Source organism: Staurois parvus, unplaced genomic scaffold, assembly GCF_062004578.1.
Source record: "Staurois parvus isolate SC_StPar_1 unplaced genomic scaffold, SC_StPar_1.0 ptg000668l, whole genome shotgun sequence".
Taxonomy (NCBI): Eukaryota; Metazoa; Chordata; class Amphibia; order Anura; family Ranidae; genus Staurois; species Staurois parvus.
The window spans coordinates 4,463,133-4,483,560 of record NW_028318464.1 but is presented as its reverse complement, the minus strand read 5'-3'; the positions used below and the strand labels follow the sequence as shown (position 1 = coordinate 4,483,560).

Below are 20,428 nucleotides of genomic sequence, written 5' to 3'. Positions count from 1 at the left end.
AATTTGAAGGCTTGACAGTTCCATAGAGACCATAACCATACTAGTAACAGTTCTCATTCAAGACATGCCTTGAAAGTAACAATTTTAGGAAACTGTTAAACCACAATAGCAAAAGGCAGTCTTAAATATTTTCTCAGTACATGTTTTCTTACATAAGACATTTTAACTTTCAATTAGAAGCATGTGAGATAAAAAAATAAAAAAAGCCAGAAATCTTTACATTAGAAAACAATTTTATTTACATGAACAGTAAAATATGAGTAACAGTGCCACTATTGTACAATATACAGTTCACTCTCTGGCCAGTCACAGACACATTTGAGCAATACATGGACCATCAGCTTTTAGATTTTGCAATTGCATTCAAGCCTCTATAGCCTTGCAACTGATCAGTGTATCAAATGCAATGCTCAGGCTCCTGCAAGAGATCTCATCAGGATTAGGCCCATACATACGTACAGAACTGGCTGGTGGAAAAGCCAGGCAATTACAGCGTTGGGGGGGGGGGGTGATCACCAGCATGTTAGTTTTGATGAGATTTAGTATGGTTTACAAACTTTGGATTACAGTGTGCTTCTGCAGGGAGAAACAGTCCACTATTCAGAAAAAGTTGTGGGGCGGGGGTCAGGGTGGTATGTGGCCAGGGTTCATGTTACACCCCAAATATGGGAACAACATTAACAGTCTAAAATGTGGACTAAGCCCTTTACAGTTGGAAAACAGATGATGAAATCACAGCAATCTAGTCACTGAGCTCAGTAAAAAAAAAAAAAAAAAAAAGTCCACATTCATACAACAAAAAGATCTTAAATTGTATTATGTTTATTTTACACTGGCCACTACATTACATAGGTGGCCTCCTTAATTAAAAACCCACTACAACCACATTCGTCAGTTTATAGCACATTAGAAAAGCAAGAGAACCTAAAAAGTTTAGTAAACACAAACTTTGAGGACAAAGTTTATTGGAGCACACAGCAGACATCTGGAGTATCAACCATGCTCATAGGAGAATATGCACTAAGGGCCCATTCACAATTTCCACCTGAGTGGGATCAGTTGTGTGTTTGTTGAAGTTGCATCGGCCTATAGCTTCTTGTGGGTCCTTCCCATTATTTGCAACACAGCACATGTGTTTTAATGTTTGTGCGGTGGGATGCATTTAAAGGATAAGTTCACCTCTGGGAACATGTAACATGTTTCCATAGCTGCAGCGGTGCCCGCCACCCCCCTTCCTCTGACAGATAGTACGGGGAGACGTTTCCCTGTACGATCTTCAGATTTGAAAACAGTGCAGCCTGCGGGACTGAATGAACTGCAAGTCCTGACAGCCTTAGCAGCTGTTGGCTTGTAGTTTTCAATGAACTACCATGGCACTGTGGAGCACCGTTGTAGCTCATTGAAGCTTCCTGTCAGAATATCTGCTTGATTGTATATCCCATAAGGCAAACAGATATTCTGACAGGTTGCAGAAGACCTGTCAGAATATCTGCTCGACCATACATCCCATACGGCAAGCAGATCTTTTGACAGGTCTGCAGGAGACCTGCATGGCATCAACGAACTACTGATCGCTGGTGCAATGCTTTCCAGGCTCCTTTAGACAAATATAATAAATGCACATTTTTTTACCGGCAAAAAAAAGGTGCATTTTTTTATTTTTGTCCAAAAGGTAAACTTATCCTTTAAGCAGTGGTTCTCAAATGTCTTCAAGTACTCTCAAACAGGTTATATTTTCAGGACTCCTTCACCTTGCAGAGGTCCTTTAAAATAAGGTTAATGGCATGACGTGACAGTTAATTTATTTAAGGAAAATGCAAAAGATATGGCCTGTTGGGGGTATTTTAGAAACAAGGTGAAACCACTGCATTAAAAGGTGTTTCACGTACTGAGTAGCTGTGTGAGGAAGACCCTTTACTAATGAATGTGCTCCCAAACAGTGCAATGGTTCAACACGTCAGTGAGCATTAGCAGATGAACGTGTACACAAAGCTGTGTAGCCGCCCTAGAGATTATGAAAACAAAAACGCCCAGACGGGTCACAGTCTCTGCCAGAAGATTAATGAGCATCTAACAATGGCTCCTTCTGGACCGGCTACCCATAGTGTCTTTCTTCTATGGTTCCTTGGAAGTGTCACAATGGACCTCCAGATTGAAAGATTCCCCGTTACCAGATACACCTTTGCAGGTTGTATGCTGGCTGCCTACTGTTGTGATGAGTGGCTTACACTCCCTCTAGGCAGTTGTTCCTGAGGTCTACAGCACCAACTTTCTCTCTCTCATGCTTCTGGTAAATTAGCTGCCTTTATACATAGAGAGCATGTGCATAATCAGTATTTCCTTACCAGCACAACACAAGCAGGTCCCTTACCTGTGTTAAGGGCAGCTCTAATTGTTCAACATCATGCTACCTACAAAATCTGGTTTGCCTTCAAATGCCCCTTTGCTTCATGGCCAGCCTAGAAGACCTGCGCCCTTGAAGAAGCTAACAACTACACACGTGTAGTTTATTTGGTTCACCTGTGGCAAACCCACATGGGCCTTGTGGTAGTCATTGTTTGTTACAAACCAATGAAACTAACCACTGTGAAGGCTTTTCTGTGTAGACATCGGCAATGGATTGCTTGACAACTAGCCTGATTTTCAAAGGCAAAAGGATATGTCCTAAAAAGGTCTTACAATGGTTTAGTTATTTAGCTCCAGAGCTAGCTCAAAATTCAAGCTCAATCAGAAGGCTGGCAGTATAGACCACAGTTTGCTATTTAAGTACAGCAGTCTGTCTATAGCAGTCCAACATGCCCCTTGCAGAAATCCTAAATTTTAGACTGGTGTGTAACAAAAAAACCAAGCAGAATTAAGACATTTCAAATGTATGGTTTTTTTGCATCATCAGCTTGACTAATTTCATGAATATTAAGCTACAATTGGGCCTTAATGCTGAACTTCAGGCCAATATAATAAAGGCGTATGTGTTGACCAGGAACTTGTTGAATAGTGACCAGAACAAACAAGGTGAGGACTTATCACTGTACTGCCGCTACTTCACCGTTCAATCAGCAGACTGGGGGGGGGGGGGGTGTATTCTTGATTAAGTTTTGCTGTTGCAATGGATGTCAACCATCTAGCTAAGCTTTGTGGCAGGGGTGACCTTATCCCAAAAAACAAAAAGACCTGGCAAGAGAGTCGCATTGCAACTGTGCATAACATAATAAAAAAAAAAAAACACTGTCTTGAAAGCATATTAAATTAGGCCCCTTATGCTTTTTCTTGAAATCTTTCAAGATTTTCAAAAATGTCAAATAGTGACTATTTACCTACACTTCGGGTGATTATAACAGCAGGATATTTTGCAACTGACTTTATCTGGCAATGAAATACTACCAACTGACAAAAACAAGAGACTGTATGAAGATTAAATGTGTTTGTATGTATACACTGTACAATGCTGATGATGGGCTTGAGCACCAAAACAGCCAATCTTTAAGATTGGGCCACAAGCAAAGGCAAAAATTCACTTGCCCAACTTTTGACTTCGTGATCAGGTCTACAGGCAGATGAACATCTTAGATTGCACCCATTTTGTACGCTGCTGGATCATACCTGAACAACATCACTGAAAGAGTTAAAAGGAAAAGTGATCTGTGCAGTTATTAGTAACTAATAACTTCCTCTGTCATTTCATTTATGCTTCAAAAACATAGAAAGAAGGAGGGTGGTTGCTATGAACACAGTCAGTTATTTTATAAGAATACCCACTGGAACTTCAAAAAGGAAGACAATTTATTCCAACAATTGTAATTTCAACATAGATTCACCAAGTTGGATTAACCTTGCTATAACATTTCTCCAGCCATTAAGCCTCCAAAAAAGGAAGCAGCAATTTTATTGGCCTTATTGATGCAAGCAGTATTGGTGAAGTGTTTCTGATCAACATCAATGGTTCATTTCCCCAAACTAAAAGGCTTCCACCTTGTGTGGGCAAATTATGGTGGCTTCCATACCTTCTGCCCCAATGGAATGTACCAACATGATCAACAGGTCACATTTACCGTATGTGACAATATAGTACAAAAAAAAAAGTCACCAAAACAGAGGCTCAATGACGATGATGAGGGCTCCTGGATCTCGAACGGGACCTCCTGTTATAGAAAACAGTTTTTCATTTTTAGGGGAAAAAAAAAAAAAATCTACGCATTTAACATACATACACTTTTTCAGCAAGGAACAATACTAAAGTAACTTGCTCCTTAAGAGCCTGTACACAATCACTGCATCCTTGCCCTAACTGGGCTGTTTCTAAAAGCCTTGGTCACAGGCTGTTGGGTGCCAAATAGATCTGCTCCCTGTTGGCAATTTCCATCCCATTAGTTTTGTTTTAAAGATCTGTAAACCTTTATTCTTTACTTTCAAGAAATGGCTACTTATTGCATACACATTCTAAAGAGTTTGCATTATATGAAAGACTCCTGTTATAAAAAGGGTACAGTTGATTACCTGCAGATCCATTAAGTTAACATATTTACAGTATGGCCCCTAGCTGTGAAGAAAGGAGTGGCAAGGGGCTGATGTGAAGGATAATTTACTAGGTTATAAAATTGGATGTAAGGAGAGCCTGTCATTTTCCCTAATGGGCAAGGGTTCTCTGCAGGTATTACATTAAAAAAAGAAAAATAATCACAACCTAATAAAAGTTTTTAAATCTCAAGACTGCCAAGCACTTTCTCTCACCTTTTTGAAGAGCTGTGCTCCCGACCTACAAAAAGAAAGAGGACAACTGTGACATGGTAACTAAACAATGTAGGACAAAATTTATCAAAAAACACACCATAAGAGTAGGATATTGTTTAAAAGAAAAGGCCCTAAAAATAACAAACATAATTCATTTTCTTGTAGATGGGAACTAACTGGCATACAAACCTAGAAACTGACACCTTTGAAGTGGAAGCTCCACTCCACTCCACCATTGCCTCATCTCAACTTAAGTAATGTGGCATCTGACTGTGACCTTGCTTGGCTGGCATGTTCTCGATAGCCTCTTCAACATTTGGAATCTTTGACCATATAATTCAGATACAGTAGCATAGAAATCTGCTTTAGACAGATATGCGTCATTATGTGTGCCTGAGAGGGATAAGTCATCAATGCAGGGAATGATGTGATAAGACATCGCTCTTAGACAAGGAAAAAGCCATCACCCTGAGCGGTGTTTTGCGTTTCGTGTAGGCCGTCAGCAGAACGTGTGTTATACAGTCATTTCATTCCAGCTCCATTTCCTCTGTGATCTGGCATTGATCAGTGAGGGGCTTGCCAGTGGGGTACTCACAGAATGGATGTGGAGGAACGGGTTTTGTGTGTTCGGAATACAAGAGCCTCTATAAACCCAGGCACAGACCTAGCTCCTTGGCTGTGTCTTTGTAGCGGAAGGAAGTGCAGCATGTGTAAATACTTATAGCACGAAAGGTAGATTCCAGTGTCCAAAGCAAAAATTACAGGCCAGCCCAACTACAATGAAATCACCAAAGGTTACCATTCCAGAAACTGCTAGACAGCCCAGAGCAATAAGCAGTAAAATAACAAAAGGAATTGTTTATAATAGAAAAAAAAAAAAAAAAAAAAACCCTTCTCCAAAAAAGAAGAGGTCTATCATTTACGGAGACTAGGAATTTTTTAAGAATGCGGTCTCACGGAGTGGGTGGAGTTATACAAGCACGCAAAAGGGCAGCCCTATCAAATGCTTTGCCAGTTTCCAATGAGCATAGCCTGCATATAATCTATGGCCTAGGACCACAGCCCTGTTTCCTGTACAGTACGATTAGAGTGGTTGTAAAAGCTCAAGGTTATTTTTTTTACCTTCATGAATTCTTTGCATGAAGGTTAAAAAAAACACAAAACACACACACACACACACACACACACACACACACACACACACACACACACACACACACACACACACACACACACACACACACACACACACACACACACACACACACACACCTTGTGTGCAGCAATCCCCCTCAGCCCTCCCTAATAGTTACCTAAGCCCCCTCTCGATCTAGCGACATGCACTGGAGTCTCAGCTAGCCTGGGACTCCCTCTCCTCATTGGCTGAGACAGAAGCGGGAGCCATTGGCTCCCACTGCTATCAATCACAGCCTGGGAACCAATAAGAGGGGCGGGGCTGAGCCAAGGCTCCATGTGTGAATGGACACATGGAGCAGAGGGTGCCCCCATAAAAAGTTTCTTGCTCTGGGGGCTCCAAACAGGAAGGAGAGGCTGGGAGAGCCTGCGGGGGACACGAGAAGAAAATCGGGGCTGCTCTGTGCAAAACCACTGCACAGAGCAGGCAAGTATAGAAATGTGTTTTTTTATTTTTTTTTAGAAAAATTAACAAGGCCTTTAGAATCCATTTTTTTATTTTCTTTGTACTTAACAGAGTATTTAATGTGAACAAAGGCTTACCTTATTCATTAAAATCATCTACTCCATTCATAAATGAAACCTAAGGTCCCTCTATGACCATCTTCTCCTTGAGTAATACTAATGGCTTTAGCGCACTGAAAGTTTTTTTTCCAGTATGGGGCCTAAAACTTTTTTTCCCCTCCTTTCACTTCCAATCAGCTCTAAGATACTTAAAAGGAGCTAAATCAAACACAGATATAATTCAGATCTCACTCCACTTCATAGCAAAGTCTAAGGATTGGTATGCCTCTCTTATGCACTTGGAAACACATGCAATAGTTGCTTAGTATCTTGCCAAGGTTTGCCCGTTTGAGGTGAAGGTTGAGAAGGAAGAAGTGTCGTGATTTTTATTCTATAAATACATTCCACTGGAAAACTACTGCTTTCAATAGCTATTCCCACAGTACACTTACTGTGTCTTGGTGAAGGCGATCTGCTTCTGGTATAGTGTCTCTCCCACTCGTCACGCTCCCTCTCGCGGCGCTCGCGCTCTCTGTAGAGACGCAATGAATGCAGACCACTTACTATGTTTCTAAAGTTGCAACATACATTTAATTAAAAAAAAAAAAAAGAAAAAGAAGAGATCCTGAATCTATATTCAATATGCAGGGAGTGATGAAGTGATGAAGGGAAATACAGAATCAGGCTCTTACAAGAGTATCCATTTCCTGATCCTCCCTATGCCCTGTTGGAAAATAGGGGCCGGCGAGGTTGACACATGAATAATTGACACTACCTGAAGTATAGAATTCTAAAGTGTCTTTAAATGGCGGCATCTCTTCAATGTAAAAAATACTAGGGTGTGTGCAGCAGGAGGAGGGGCGAGTATTTTGCAGGGAAGTTTTTATTTTGGCAACAAAGATGCTTGGTAAAAAAAAACCCTAGTAATTTTTTAAATGCCGCTTTGGCTTCAACAAGCAGCCATTTTGTCAACTGTACAAGGGTATTCTTATTGTTCAAAACAGTTTATCCAAAAGCAAAAATATGCAAAAAAATATTTTAAGCAACAGACAGCATGGATTCATGAAAGACATAAGTGATCAAACAAATATGATTTCTTTATATGAGGAGGTGAGCAAAACCTTAGACAGAGGGGGTGGCGGTGGACGTGGTATACTTGGATTTTGCAAAAGCGTTTGACACAGTTTCCCACACACGGCTAATGTGTAAGGTAAAGTCTACGGGCTTGGAAAAATCTGTATGTAAATGGATAGAAAACTGGCTAAAAGAATGTATTTAAAGAGTAGCGATTAATGATGCATACTCTGAATGTTCTTAGTGGTGTACCCCAAGGTTCCGTGTTGGACCCTTACTTTTGGAGAAGGATCTGGGAGTTCTGGTAGATCACAAGCTTAATAATGGCATGCAATGCCAAAGCTGCGGCTTCTAAAGCGCGCAAAGTCCTCTCTTGTATTAAGAGGTATAGACTCCAGAGAGAGATATCATTTTATCTTACAAATCATTAGTAAGATCTCATCTGGAATATGCAGTTCAGTTTTTGGGCACCAATTCACAAAAAGAACATTTGGGAACTGGAGAAAGTACAGAGAAGGGCAACCAAACTGATAAGAGGCATGGAGGAGCTCAGCTATGAGGAAACATTCGAGGAATTGAATGTATTCCCTTTTGAGAAGAGGAGATTAAGGGGGGATATGATAAACATGTATAAATACATCAGTGGTTCATACAGGGAACTCTGTGTAGAGTTATTCACCCTGAGGTCATCACAGAGGACAAGGGGGCACCCTTTACTTCTGGAGGAAAAGAAATGTAAATCTCCAAACACGGAAAAGGCTTTTTCACAGTGAGAGCTGTGAAAAACGTGGAGTAGACTCCCTCAAGAGTTGGTTCTGGCCAGCTCTGGATTGCTTTAAAAAAGGCCTGGATTCTTTCTTAGATACACAGAATATAACTGGATACTAACATTTATAGGTAAAGTTGATCCAGGGAAAATTGTCTTTTTTCCGCCAGACTATGTAAAAATGAAGTTGTAGGTTAAAGTGTTTTTGTAAAAAATTGTTATGGTCTCTTTAATGCAACATAATGTGCTTTGTAAGGCTGCAAGGTTATTTCTTGTTTCTGGGTAGCTCTATACCTGGTTGATCCTGCCAGTGCTTCCGTTCCTGTGTGTAACCTGATCATGCTAATCATGGCTGCTGATCCATGATAGCGTGGTCAGTTTATGCCTTTCCACATTTAGCTCTGTATATAGCAGGTCTGTGCATTTTCTGAGTTCTGTAGTAAAGCTGTGCGCTTAATTTCCCCCCCCCCCCCCCCTCCTGCTATGATTGACAATCAAGATCAGAGGTAAGTCTTCACTGAGGTATGCAAGATACATCAGGAGAGGAATAACAGCCCCCCACCCCCACCCAGGACTCCCTGTGCTCGGAAATGAAAGAAAAGAAAACCACATGACTGCACACAAGCACTACTGTATAATAAAAAAAAAAAAAAAAAAAAAAGATATTTAGCAATGTAAAAATGGGGGAAAAAAACAAAAATAAAAACCCACACTGCAATTACTGAGGCACTAAATGAGTGAGGATAACGGTTTATTGTGGAGACTACAACTACACTGAAAAACAGCAGTGATTATTATTGGATAAAAGCCTTGTGATCTTGAGAATTGACTAACACTCTCATACCATCTGACGCAAAAAGTACAGAGAACAAGAATACCGAAAAAATTTAAGTGGTCAGTAAAAGAGACCACATAGGTTGTGTTTTCAGTGCATGGGACACCAAGGTAGTAAATTGTAGGAATGAGATGTTAAAAGGTCTGTAGTTGGTTTGTATGGGGGAAGGCTGTAGGTCTACAAAAAAGGACATAAAAACAGGTTATTTTTCATTGCAATGAAAATAAGAATTATGGGTATTTGGATACTAGTTTGTACACGAGATGAAAACAGAGGGCTGTTATTCTCAGAATATAGTAGTAATAGCTGAAATGAGTGAAATGGTAGTACTAAGCTAAGGTGGTTCCTAGGACAGTATGCGATTAATGTAAGGATACAGTGGTGGATAAAGGATCTGTATGTGGCATGCTTAAGTTTAGCTGTTCTGTAGAAAGAATTTCATCTGGCGTTCCAATTTACAGGTGGGAGAAATGAACTGGCATATCCCCCCTATTACTGTTCGCACATTTGCATATAACACACTTCACTCACTTCATGCGGATCTTGCGGGCCATGGCTCGTAGCTCATCTTCCCGCTCCTGTGAGAAAGGGATATATGTTGCTGGAATCTCTTAAATTTATTCTGTATTGAGCTCATAAAATAGGTTACCCCAACATTTAATTTTCCTGATATGCATCTGTTGTATCATGTAGTTGTGGTAAAAATATCCGTTTTTTTTGTATTCCTTCCTTTGTGTGAAATACCTGGTGATCCTGCCAAACCCCTGCTCTTCTATTTCAAATTGACAACACAAGGCATAGGAGCACATCAATTTTAGTGTGGTCAGTTTTAAATGGCAGAACATCTTGCCTGTCCTCCAGTGGGAAAACTTGTGCTGATGTCGTCCGTCCCCCCCCAGCACAGCCATTTGCTGGAAAGAACAGTGTGCTGCCGTTTCTCCACCCCCACCTCATTGAGTTCCTTTTGCAACTCAAAAAAAAAAAAAAAAAAAAAGATTTAAACTAAAAAACGGGTTGTTTTACAAGGTAAGGGTTCACATATACTGTAAAAGGTCAGTCCATCCACAGATGTAAGAAATTGTTACTGTATAATACCTGTTTACTACCCATTTTGTTTTCTGTAACAATTGAAGTTAAAAATTCTGAAACCAAAAGTTCCCTGAACTGTTAACCTGCCATAGCAACAAAAACCGGAGTTAGAGACTTACCGGTAATGGTTTCCAGGAATCTTCCATGGTAGCCCATGAGATATAGGCACCTCCAATAGGAACAGGAAACCACCAGGTGCACTTTAAAAAGGAAGTCCCTCTGCTGAACTGGTCAGTTTTAATCAAAAACCGAAAGGACGAAAACCTAAACAAAAACACCACAAGGGCTGGAATCCGGCTGTCCTGGAAGACTCCTGGAAACAGTTACTGGTAAGTCTAACTCGGGTTTTCCCAAATCGTCTTCCAGGACAGTCTGAGATGATGAGCAAGAGAAAAACCAAGGTAGGGGATGTAGCTGCAGGGAAAACAGTCATATCAGGAAAGCTCAGTTATGCAGGGGTGTGGAAATTTTTGAAAAAACTACTTGTCCAGGGACTAAATCAGTGTCCTAATCTACTTGTCCCTCATGACAATCTACTTGTCCTGATAAAAAAAATAATCAAATTTTAACCAAAACAGTTTTAAATATGAGGTGCTGTTAGGAATATCTGAGACTTTTAAAAACAAAAAAGGGGCTCTATGGTGATTAAAAAGGCTTTTTTTTTTTTTTTTTTTTTTTAACATTGCACAGTTTATCTCCTCCTCCCCTCCCTGCCTATCTGCAACACCGCACCCAGGGACTAGTAGGGAGGAGAGACCTTGCAGTGTAATTAGCATTGATTGGGTGCTCGTCAGGAAAGGGGAGTGTCTGGATTATCCTTTATCCCTTTTGCTTCCAGAGCAGTTTTTGCATTTTTTTTGCCCACGTTTAAAAAAAATCATTTTAGGTTTGAAGATTACACAAAACCCCCAAATATTATATATTTAAATCAGAGACCCTAGAGAATAAAATAGCAGTAGTTCCAATTTTTTCGGTCGCATGATATTAGCGCAAAGGTTTTCAGTTAAAAAATATACAAAACCAATTGTAGGGCACAGAAGAAAAAAAAAAAAAAAGCAATCAATCAATGACCATATTTTTTGGTAAAATGGAAAAGATGAGGTTCCACAGAGCAAATAGATATCCAACATGTCAATCCTTAAAATTTGCATGCACTCACGAAATGGCGACAAACTTCAGTACCCAAGATTTTTTTTTTTATAAGCGACCCTTTTAAAAGGCCCTTATAGGTCATCAGTTTAGCGTTACGGAGGAGGTCTGGTGCTAGAATTATTGTTCTCATTCTGGCGTGCGCAACGATATGCAACGTGTATCGCAATAGTTGTTTTCATGCGTAGGCGCTCCAGCGTGTGCTTTTACTTTTGCACGTGCGTATATGTGGGGGGCCCCCATTTTTTCTTTTTTGAGGGGATGTTATGTGCTTGGGTGCAACTTTGATTTTTTTTACTTAAAAAAAAAAAAAAGACGTTCTACTTGGATGTTTTTTGGTGACAGGTTCTCTTTAATGAGACATTCAGGGTCTAAAAGACCCTGCATGTCTCCCTTGTGCTCCCCTGAATGTAGTGCACGGGGGAGGTTCACACGGCACACTTCCACCACAGCAGAGCTAAAAGTTGAATAAAGCTACCTGCCCGACGCCCAGAACAACATGTCTCGGGCGTCACAAATTCAACATCCCTGCACTGAACGGATTCCAAAAAATCAATATCCAAAAGGAAAAAGCCAGTTCTAGTGAAGCCCTGGTCAACTAAGGACTAATGAATGCCCCAAAGTCGGTGTGGTCAAAGAAACAGGGTAACTGAGGAACACTGTAGGTAAAGACTTGACAGTAAAGTGGAAAAAAAAAAAAAAAAAAAAAAAAAAAAAAAAAAAAAAAAAAAGGACTGGCCCCAACAGACCCCTACATGGAATGACTAGGTCTGAACTACGGTGGACATATAGAAACACCACCCTGTATAGAACATAAGGATCTGCTACAAAAACAAATGTTAACAACTTTCCAAACACCTACCTCCTTATATATGAATGTGAGAAAGCCCAGTGCCTTCAGATATACATTATTCAGATATCCATGTTAATCTCCCCTGTCCAAGAACAGTAAGCTGTGCACCTCCTGTCACCTGAAAAGACTAAGCAGTAGGACGTTGGCCTAAAATGCCAACATAACTACAGTAATTCAGGAAGGTTGACACCAAACGTCCACTGGAAAAAAGCCTCCAAATGCAACATCTCTCTGTTGTCATCAAAGTAACTGACAACCATAAACTAATAGTAGAAGAATATTTAAACTAGCAGTTACCGTAGGTAAAAAACTGAGAATGAAGTCTGAAATGACACAAAGTACAGAATTGCAACATATCCAAAGCATGCACAAGGATTACCATATAAAACTGGACAACCTGCAACATGTTATATCCCTGTACCAAACATCTGTTGTAGCACAAGGAGACACTACAGAAGTGCAGCAATATCAACTATCACACCATATACACATGAAGAGATATAACACTGGGGTGCAGGATAGACACCCCCCCCCCCCCAAAATGCATAAGTACATTGTATGGCATGCAAAATGGATTTAGGGTTGTAAATGGATATTTGTTTCAACACTCCACACGAAGTTAAGCAATGCAAAAGACAAGACATTCCAAAAAATGCTTTAAAACTTTGGAGAAACTGAATTTCTACCCATGTGTAAGGGAAGCTATGAAGGAGGGAACCACTGTGGTGCAAGATAGATACCACCAGTGCTCAGAAGTAAAGCATATGTAAAGTTTTACAGCATTACCCCAGTTCTGTAGAGCAAGCCCAAAAACATTTTCTATTTGTTCTATGTTGTAAATAGATGACACATTCACTACAAGAAAGTCATGAAGGCCATGGTATACCAGCAAACAAGAGCAATCTGAAAGGCTAAGATGATTTAGAATTCAGCCCATCCAGCTCTGTAGTGGAAATAGAAGGCTCTGTGAAACAGGCGGATGTGAAATTTCTGCCAGCTAAGTTAACAGCCTACTGTGTGTAGGAAGGCAAGCCAAAACACCCGTGAGGCAGCAACACCCAGGTAACAACTAATAGAAACGATTAGGATTAATTAGTATGATTTGTGAACAAGCAGAGGACTGCAAATACTTTCTCCACTCTTAAAGGATAAGTTCATCTTTGGGAACATGTTCCATCCGGTTTTAGGGTAGAATATGTAACATGTTCCCATAGCCACAGCCACGCACACCCACCCCCCCTCCCTCTCTCTGACCGATAGATAATACGGGGAGAGGTTTCCCTTTACTGTCAGATTTGAAAACAGTGCACCACCAGTGCTCCGCTCGCAAGGCCATATTACTCATTCACAAAGTTTTGGAATGAGTGCCTACAAGTCCCAGCAGCCTTAGCGGCTGTCAGGATGTAGTTTTCAATGAACTACCACGGTGCTGTGGAGCACCGTGGTAGCTAATTGAAGCTTCCTGTCAGAATATCTGCTTAGCCGTACATCCCTGTACAGCAAGCAGATATTCTGACAGGTCTGCAGGAGACCTGCATGGCATTAGTGATCTACTGATTGCTGTGCAATGCTTTCCAGGCTCCTGCAGAAAAAAAAAAATGTGCATTTATTATTTTTGCCAAAAAGGTGAACTTATCCTTTAACGCCTTGGCGCCGGTGCCTCTCGGCCCTTTAATGGTTTCAGAAGCCAGGAGGCGGTGCAGGGTTTTGGGTCATGTGACCGCCGTGACACGTCGTCACATGATCGGGAAAGGTCCCGATCGAAAGAGGAGATTGGGACCTTTCTGTGAGTACCGGACAAGTGTGCTGGGAGTGTGCAGGGCGTGCGCGCTCAGCACGGTTTTTTCTTTAATAGAACGCAAATGTGCGGCCGCTTGGCGTCTAGTCCCAGACGCCAGGAGGCCGCACATTTGCGGTCGACCGGCGCCAAGAGGTTAAGCTAAAATACATGCTTGTATGGAAAAAACAAAACACTTTTCCCTTTAATATCAAGTGCCTACCATATCCTCTAAGGACATTTAACCCCTGAAAATTATATGTACTGCGTTCCCCTACCACTGGGGAATTGTCAGGATACTCACCGCACAAAATAACATTCCTCTCCCTTTCAGGTAGAGGAATTTTCATTTTTGCAGGACATAATAGATGAATCCAGCTAGGAAGGAAAAGTGGAGCCAATAAATCCCCAACCAGAATCACCTTCTGAAGAACCCCTACAGCTGAAGTAGGGGGATCTTGGCAGTGGTCAGGTTGGGCAGGGAACGACTATCTACCAAAAAACACTTGAAGAAGGTGGAGGACAACTCCCTTTTCATAATAAAGGAGACTGCTACAAGCACTGGCAGATTCCTCCTCTCTCAGGAGCCACTACCTACAGTCAATCAACCAAGAGAGGAATTCAGTCAGCACCCTCAAACTCACTCTAAGAAATCCTAGATAGGGAGAGCCCAAACAGTGCCCTGCTACAATAAGCCCAAATTCAAGGGGCCCCAGGTGACAGATTACAGGCTAGGTTAAAACCTAGGGAAAAACAAAAGTAAAAGCAAGTAGGTACAGCAACCTCCAGCATACCTGTGTCCTGCTGGTTCAAAGAGTGCCTGAGCTGCAGTCTGCATTCAAGGATCCAACATGCAGCACTAGCTCTATAACATCCTGACAGCCCATGCTTGAAGGAAACGCTATTAAAAAGGCAGTCAGCCCTTCCCCTAGGCCAAAAATGAGTCTTGGAAAGAGAGCCTCCGGCGTCTGGAAATAAAACTATCCCTACCAGAATCAATGCCCCTGCATCATCCGGTCAAACAGGAACACAGACAGGCCACAAACCAAAAAACGCAGCTACCACATGAGCCCCTGCTGAAAAGTGCCCTACAGTGCATGTACCCAGACAGGGAACCCACGCTGCCTGTGCGGATCCCTCTCAAGGGGGTATGACACTTCCAGACATGGCCTTCGCTCGGCACAGAAGGTGAAAGGGAACCAAGCGAACCTCTTTTCATACTGAAGAGTGGTTTTGAAGGTCAATTTAGCAGAAAACCCTACCAGCTGCCAGGTAGGTAAAGTTGCAGGTGGAAGAAAAGTTTAGCCAGAAAAACATAGGCTTCTCTCTCTCATCCAGGTTCCAGATGATAAATTTGCTCCACCCGGAGGAAACACAAAAACTGACCAGCTCAGCAGAGGGACTTCCTTGTAAAGTGTACTTGGCGATGTGTTTCCTGTTCCTGTTGAAGGAGGTACCTATATCTCATGGACTGTCCTGCAAGACGACTTGGGGAAAAAGGAGTTCCACTGTCCCTGCTGGATTTTCTATTTTGTGTTATACAACAGAAGGAACTCTAATAACACCATTCTTAGCAGGGATGATACTCCAAGGGAAACAAAAATAGAGCCAGGAAATCTAATGGAATATCATCTATCACTAGTTTAACAATTATAATAAAGTTATAACTGAAGTAGTGCTTCAAAAGGGCAGATATAGTATTTGGCAGATCAAGTTGGCTGCTATATAAAAAAAAAAAAAAAAAAAAAAAGTTGTAGTGTCGACATACTTGGCGGTCATGCTCCTGTTGAATGATCTTCTCTTGAGCTGCCTTTTTATCCGCTTTGTCTGATCAAAAAAAAATATAATCTAAAATTATTAACTATACACAATTATTTAGTTTTACTAACACAGAGTTGGACTGAAAGTGGTACTTCTGACACACTGCAGCCTTGTAAGGTCACATCTAAAATGTATGGTATGGCTAAATGGAAAAAGAGGCGCATGAAGAGGGTCTGTCATATTATAATAATTTGGGCAGTGAGGAAGGTTTCTATATTTCTGATGCTGAAATGCGGTGTGATTCCTGTCCAAATCACATGCGGTTTCCCTGTGGGTGCGGTGCAATTTGCAATGCGATTTGAGCCATTTTGTATGGCTCAAATCGCACCAAACCTGAAAGGAAACCATGTCATTCAGAAAGGAATCGCAACACTTTCCTGTTCAAATCACGTGATTCTTTGCAGTGCGATTTGAACCCATTCATTTTGCACCACAAAAAGGTATCGATATCGGCAATTGCTTGAGCACACGTTTCGGTAGTCGTACGCACCAATAAAAAAAACAAAAACAAAAACAAAAACACACACACACACACAATATACCCTACTTTAAACCATCCTCACCATATATTTTGTTTACATGCAAGTACTTACACTGTTTATTAAGTGCTTTCTGCATACGGAGTTTTAGCTTCTCCTGTGGTGTTAACTTGGCCTATTAATAAAAAAGTAAAGGCATGAATAAAAAAAGACCAACTCTTACAACAGAGAGTATTGTGGAAATTTAGTCCAAGGAAATGAAGATTGGCTGCAGAGAAAACATTTGTTAGATATATAGGGGAACTAGGGATTGGAGTTAATATTTAAAAAAAAAAAAAAAAAAAAAAAAAAAAAACTTAGAATAGTATTGTTTTATTAAGAAAGCAAATTTAATACATAATGATTGTGCATATTAAATAATGCGAATAAGTTTCACATTACAATAATTTTCAGATCCCACAGATTTAAATGGTACAGTTAGACAGTACATTTTGCATTTGCATGCGTGCCTGTCAAATGAATTTCTAGGGATCTGTCAAAACTAGATTTACAGAGACACATATTTTAAAAAAAAAAAAAAAAAAAAAAAAAAAAGAAAGAAAGGGGGGGGGGGGGGGGAATGGCAAGTTAAACACCCATAAAGGTAATGGTAAAAGGCACTCTTGAGACGCCCCACATGTGAATAGGCTCCAGTCTACCATTTTCAATGTCAATAAACACCTCAACTAGACATTATTTTCACCAAACACCACTGCTGTGAGTTATAATGCAAAGTATGCATAGACTGCATTGCTCTAAGTTCTCAGTACATTCTTCAAAAATCTCAACAAGCCACTCTGCAAAGGGGTGCAGCATAACGTAGCCTGTGCAATACATGCTCTGCGTGCTATACACAAAACTGCATCCTGCGTCAATTAACAAGGTGGTAAAATTCTTACTGACTTTGGCTGTTCCGCTCTCTTTGCTAACAGCAAGCTCAGGTCTGGGAAAACAGAGACAATGACATTTTAGTTTACTGCATAGTACAAACCATTCCAATCCAAGTTGCAAGATAAAGTGTTTTTCGTGCTATGATTCAAAAAAGGAAACTCACCTTTTCAAGCGCTCCACCACAGCTGGGGATACCTTCTTTCCAGACACTTTTTCTCGATTTGGAGAAGGACTCCTAGAGATACTACTTTGGTTACTTCCATGTTGGCGCCCACTGCTCCTTCCACCACGCCCATGACGGTCAGTTGACCGAGAGCGACTTCTAAAACCCAATATGAGTTCCAGTCAGACATTACAGTACACACAAACCAAAGATTAACAGTGTATCTAATCCAAAAGAACAAAATTTTCATTTTTTTTAAATGTATCAGTCTTTTGATGTGGTGTCTGCATTCATTTCTTTTTTGGGTCTCCCCCTCTCACCCATTATTTTTACTTGGTGATGCAGCAAGGAACACACTTACTGTTCTAGGGTAACAATACTTACTTTATGGAGGAGCAGTGGTGTCACTCTAGGCCAGGATGTGTATAAGCAAAAGAGAACACCTACCCCTCCCCATTACGTTGGGGGTGGTTCTGTAGTTCATAGGGAGAATGGATAACACTGCTCATTACTAACAGACAGCACAGGCAGAAAGCAAGGAAACTTATAAGTTCAACAGATGTCTGGGAGGATAAATAGTTTTTTCTTAATTTAACCGATACAAAATATACAGAAATATTTAACAGACCAAAAAGGGAGCCAATAAGAATAGGCTTACATTTACTTAACTGTTTTATGTATAAAACACAATGGACAAGGCTACAAACAAAATAACTGCATAATTATAACTAATCTGCCATTCACCGGGAGCGACGCCTTCCTCCATAATGTCTATCGCGGTCAGGTGACCTTGATCTGGAATATCTTCTGCTGTCTCTTGCCCCTCCTCCGCTGGAGTATCGTCTTACAGGACTGCGAGAATACCGCCTTGAGCGGGAACGTGAATTTGACCTACGCCTCCGATTGTCTCTTCTAGATTTAGAGCTGGACCGAGACCTGGAAGATGTTCTGGATCTTGAGGAGGAAGAAGAAGATGATGAAGATGAAGAAGGCCTCCGTCTGAAAATGGAAGAAAATGGGAAAAAAACAAAAATGTGTTAAAAACACAGAACAGCAAAACAAAGCCCAGAACAGAAGCAATACCAGTCTAGGTCAAGAGCTTCCAGACTCAGGCACAGAGACTACACATAATTACATTATGATTACTTAAAAAGTAACCCTTTTCTTTGCCAGCGATTATAGCAAGAACTGCCAAATATGAACTATTCAGCTTCTACACAACTCACCAGCATAACCTATGAACAAAATGCTGCTCCAGCTTGTGCTCCGAGACCCAGTTATTCCTCCATTGGGCACTACCATCCAGCCTCTCAAAGAATAGAGAAGGTAAATCCAGGCTGTCAATCACAGCCTGCACTATGCTGCCCTGTCAAACTCACTGTTTATGTATATCAAAAACCTGGCTTACAGGAGACTAAAATGATAAACTTCTGAGAAAAGGCAAGAGCCTAACTTTACAAATCAGTAATGATGTTTAATTAGACTGCACAAATTTAGGTAAGGGAGAGTAAGTTTTTTTTTTAACAGCTTAAAGAGCAGTTTATGAGGTTACCATGATAATTACATAACAGAATAGAAATGTTCACTTTAGGAAATAAAATTACATATATGCTATGTCACATTTATTACCCATGATGTAAAATGCCTAATAAATGTAATACCTGCTGAAAAACATACTGTATGTCACAACTATAACAGTTTAGAACTTTTAAAATTATAGAAACACCACATGTCATCTATACTTAAGGCAACAGGTGTCTAGCATGCAGTCACACAACGGAAGATTTTTCTATATCGTTAAAAAACAGGTGGAGGTGGTCGGGGTCTATAAAGTGAGCAGAATCTCACTGGGACACAAACAAGTAAAAAAATAAAACTATTTCTTGTCCCACTATCAAACAGAAAGGGAGAAAGTTTAGCTAAAGTTGAGCTTTAAAAAAAAAACATTCCAGATGTCTATACATGGCATAGAGTGGCCCAATCTGCATAATTTGGACATCCATAGGTAATCATATTGCATTAAATTATATCACGCAGGACACAAAAGTTATGAGTGCCGCAATGGAGCATTTAAAATAGCCATCGATCTTTCATACCCACCTTCACATAATCATATTTAGAACCCTTGAAAGACATCAATAGAATGTATCACACATTACAATATCAATATGTGACCCACCTATAGGCATCATTACAGTGAGCCTGACATAGGGCCTACTACTGGAGTCATCAGCTTAAAAGGACACTGGAGCATGAAGCTTTTTAACCACTTGCCCTCCTGAGGATTTACCCCCCTTCCTGACCAGGCCATTTTTGCAATACCGCGCTGTGTTACTTTAACTGAGAATTGCATGGTCATGCAATGCTGCACCCAAATGTACAACCTTTTTTCCCCCCACAAATAGAGCTTTCTTTTGGTGGTATTTGATCGCCTGTGCGGTTATTTTTTGCACTATAAAACAAAAAAAGACTGACAGGTTTGAGAGAAAAAAATAAAAATAAAATATATATAAATATTTGTTTTTTTACTTTTTGCCATTAAACATGTCAAAAAAAAAAAAAATAAATCAAATTTTGTCATTAATTTAGGCCAAAATGTATTCTACTACATGTATTTGATAATAATAATAAAAAAAAAAAAAATCCCAATATATGTATATTAATTGGCTTACGTGAAAGTTATAGTGTTTACAAATGGCGGTATATACACACACACTGGAATTATTTTTTTCTTACTAGTAATGGTGCAGATCAGCAACTTATAGCGAGACAGCGGTGAGCATTATGACACGGGGGGGAACTGACTTGGTGTCGCTGACATCCCCAGTGCTAATAAAAAAGCACTGACACTGTACTAATGGCACTGGGCAGGAAAGGGTCAACATGTGGGTCGATCAAAGGGTTAACTGTGTGCTGTTTCACAGTATACTGTGTGCGTGCTTTCTACTGTAAGCACACTACCTGGAAATGCAATACATATATATATATATATATACATACATACACACACACACACACGTGATTTTGCACAATCCTGTATTTATGCTATAGGGTGGAGGGAAAGCG

At 40.5% G+C, this 20,428-nt stretch overlaps 1 protein-coding gene across 3 annotated transcripts in view; it reads right to left on the bottom strand.

Annotated features, from left to right (window-relative positions):
* Positions 1-215: 215 nt before the first annotated feature.
* Positions 216-20,428, bottom strand: part of CLASRP (CLK4 associating serine/arginine rich protein) — a 47,175-nt gene continuing 26,962 nt past the window's right edge. For 2 of the 3 annotated variants that reach the window (XM_089651970.1, XM_089651971.1), the window contains exons 13-21: positions 18,107-18,361; positions 17,363-17,521; positions 17,212-17,251; positions 16,384-16,444; positions 15,738-15,796; positions 9,633-9,679; positions 6,879-6,958; positions 4,729-4,753; positions 216-4,139 (exon numbers count right to left, since the gene is read on the bottom strand). In XM_089651970.1, the coding sequence (XP_089508096.1) occupies positions 4,097-4,139; positions 4,729-4,753; positions 6,879-6,958; positions 9,633-9,679; positions 15,738-15,796; positions 16,384-16,444; positions 17,212-17,251; positions 17,363-17,521; positions 18,107-18,361 (769 nt within the window). In that variant the 3' untranslated portion in view covers positions 216-4,096. Of the gene's footprint in view, positions 4,140-4,728; positions 4,754-6,878; positions 6,959-9,632; positions 9,680-15,737; positions 15,797-16,383; positions 16,445-17,207; positions 17,252-17,362; positions 17,522-18,106; positions 18,362-20,428 lie in introns of those variants that run through there. The other variant, XR_016305818.1, reaches the window with a different exon arrangement.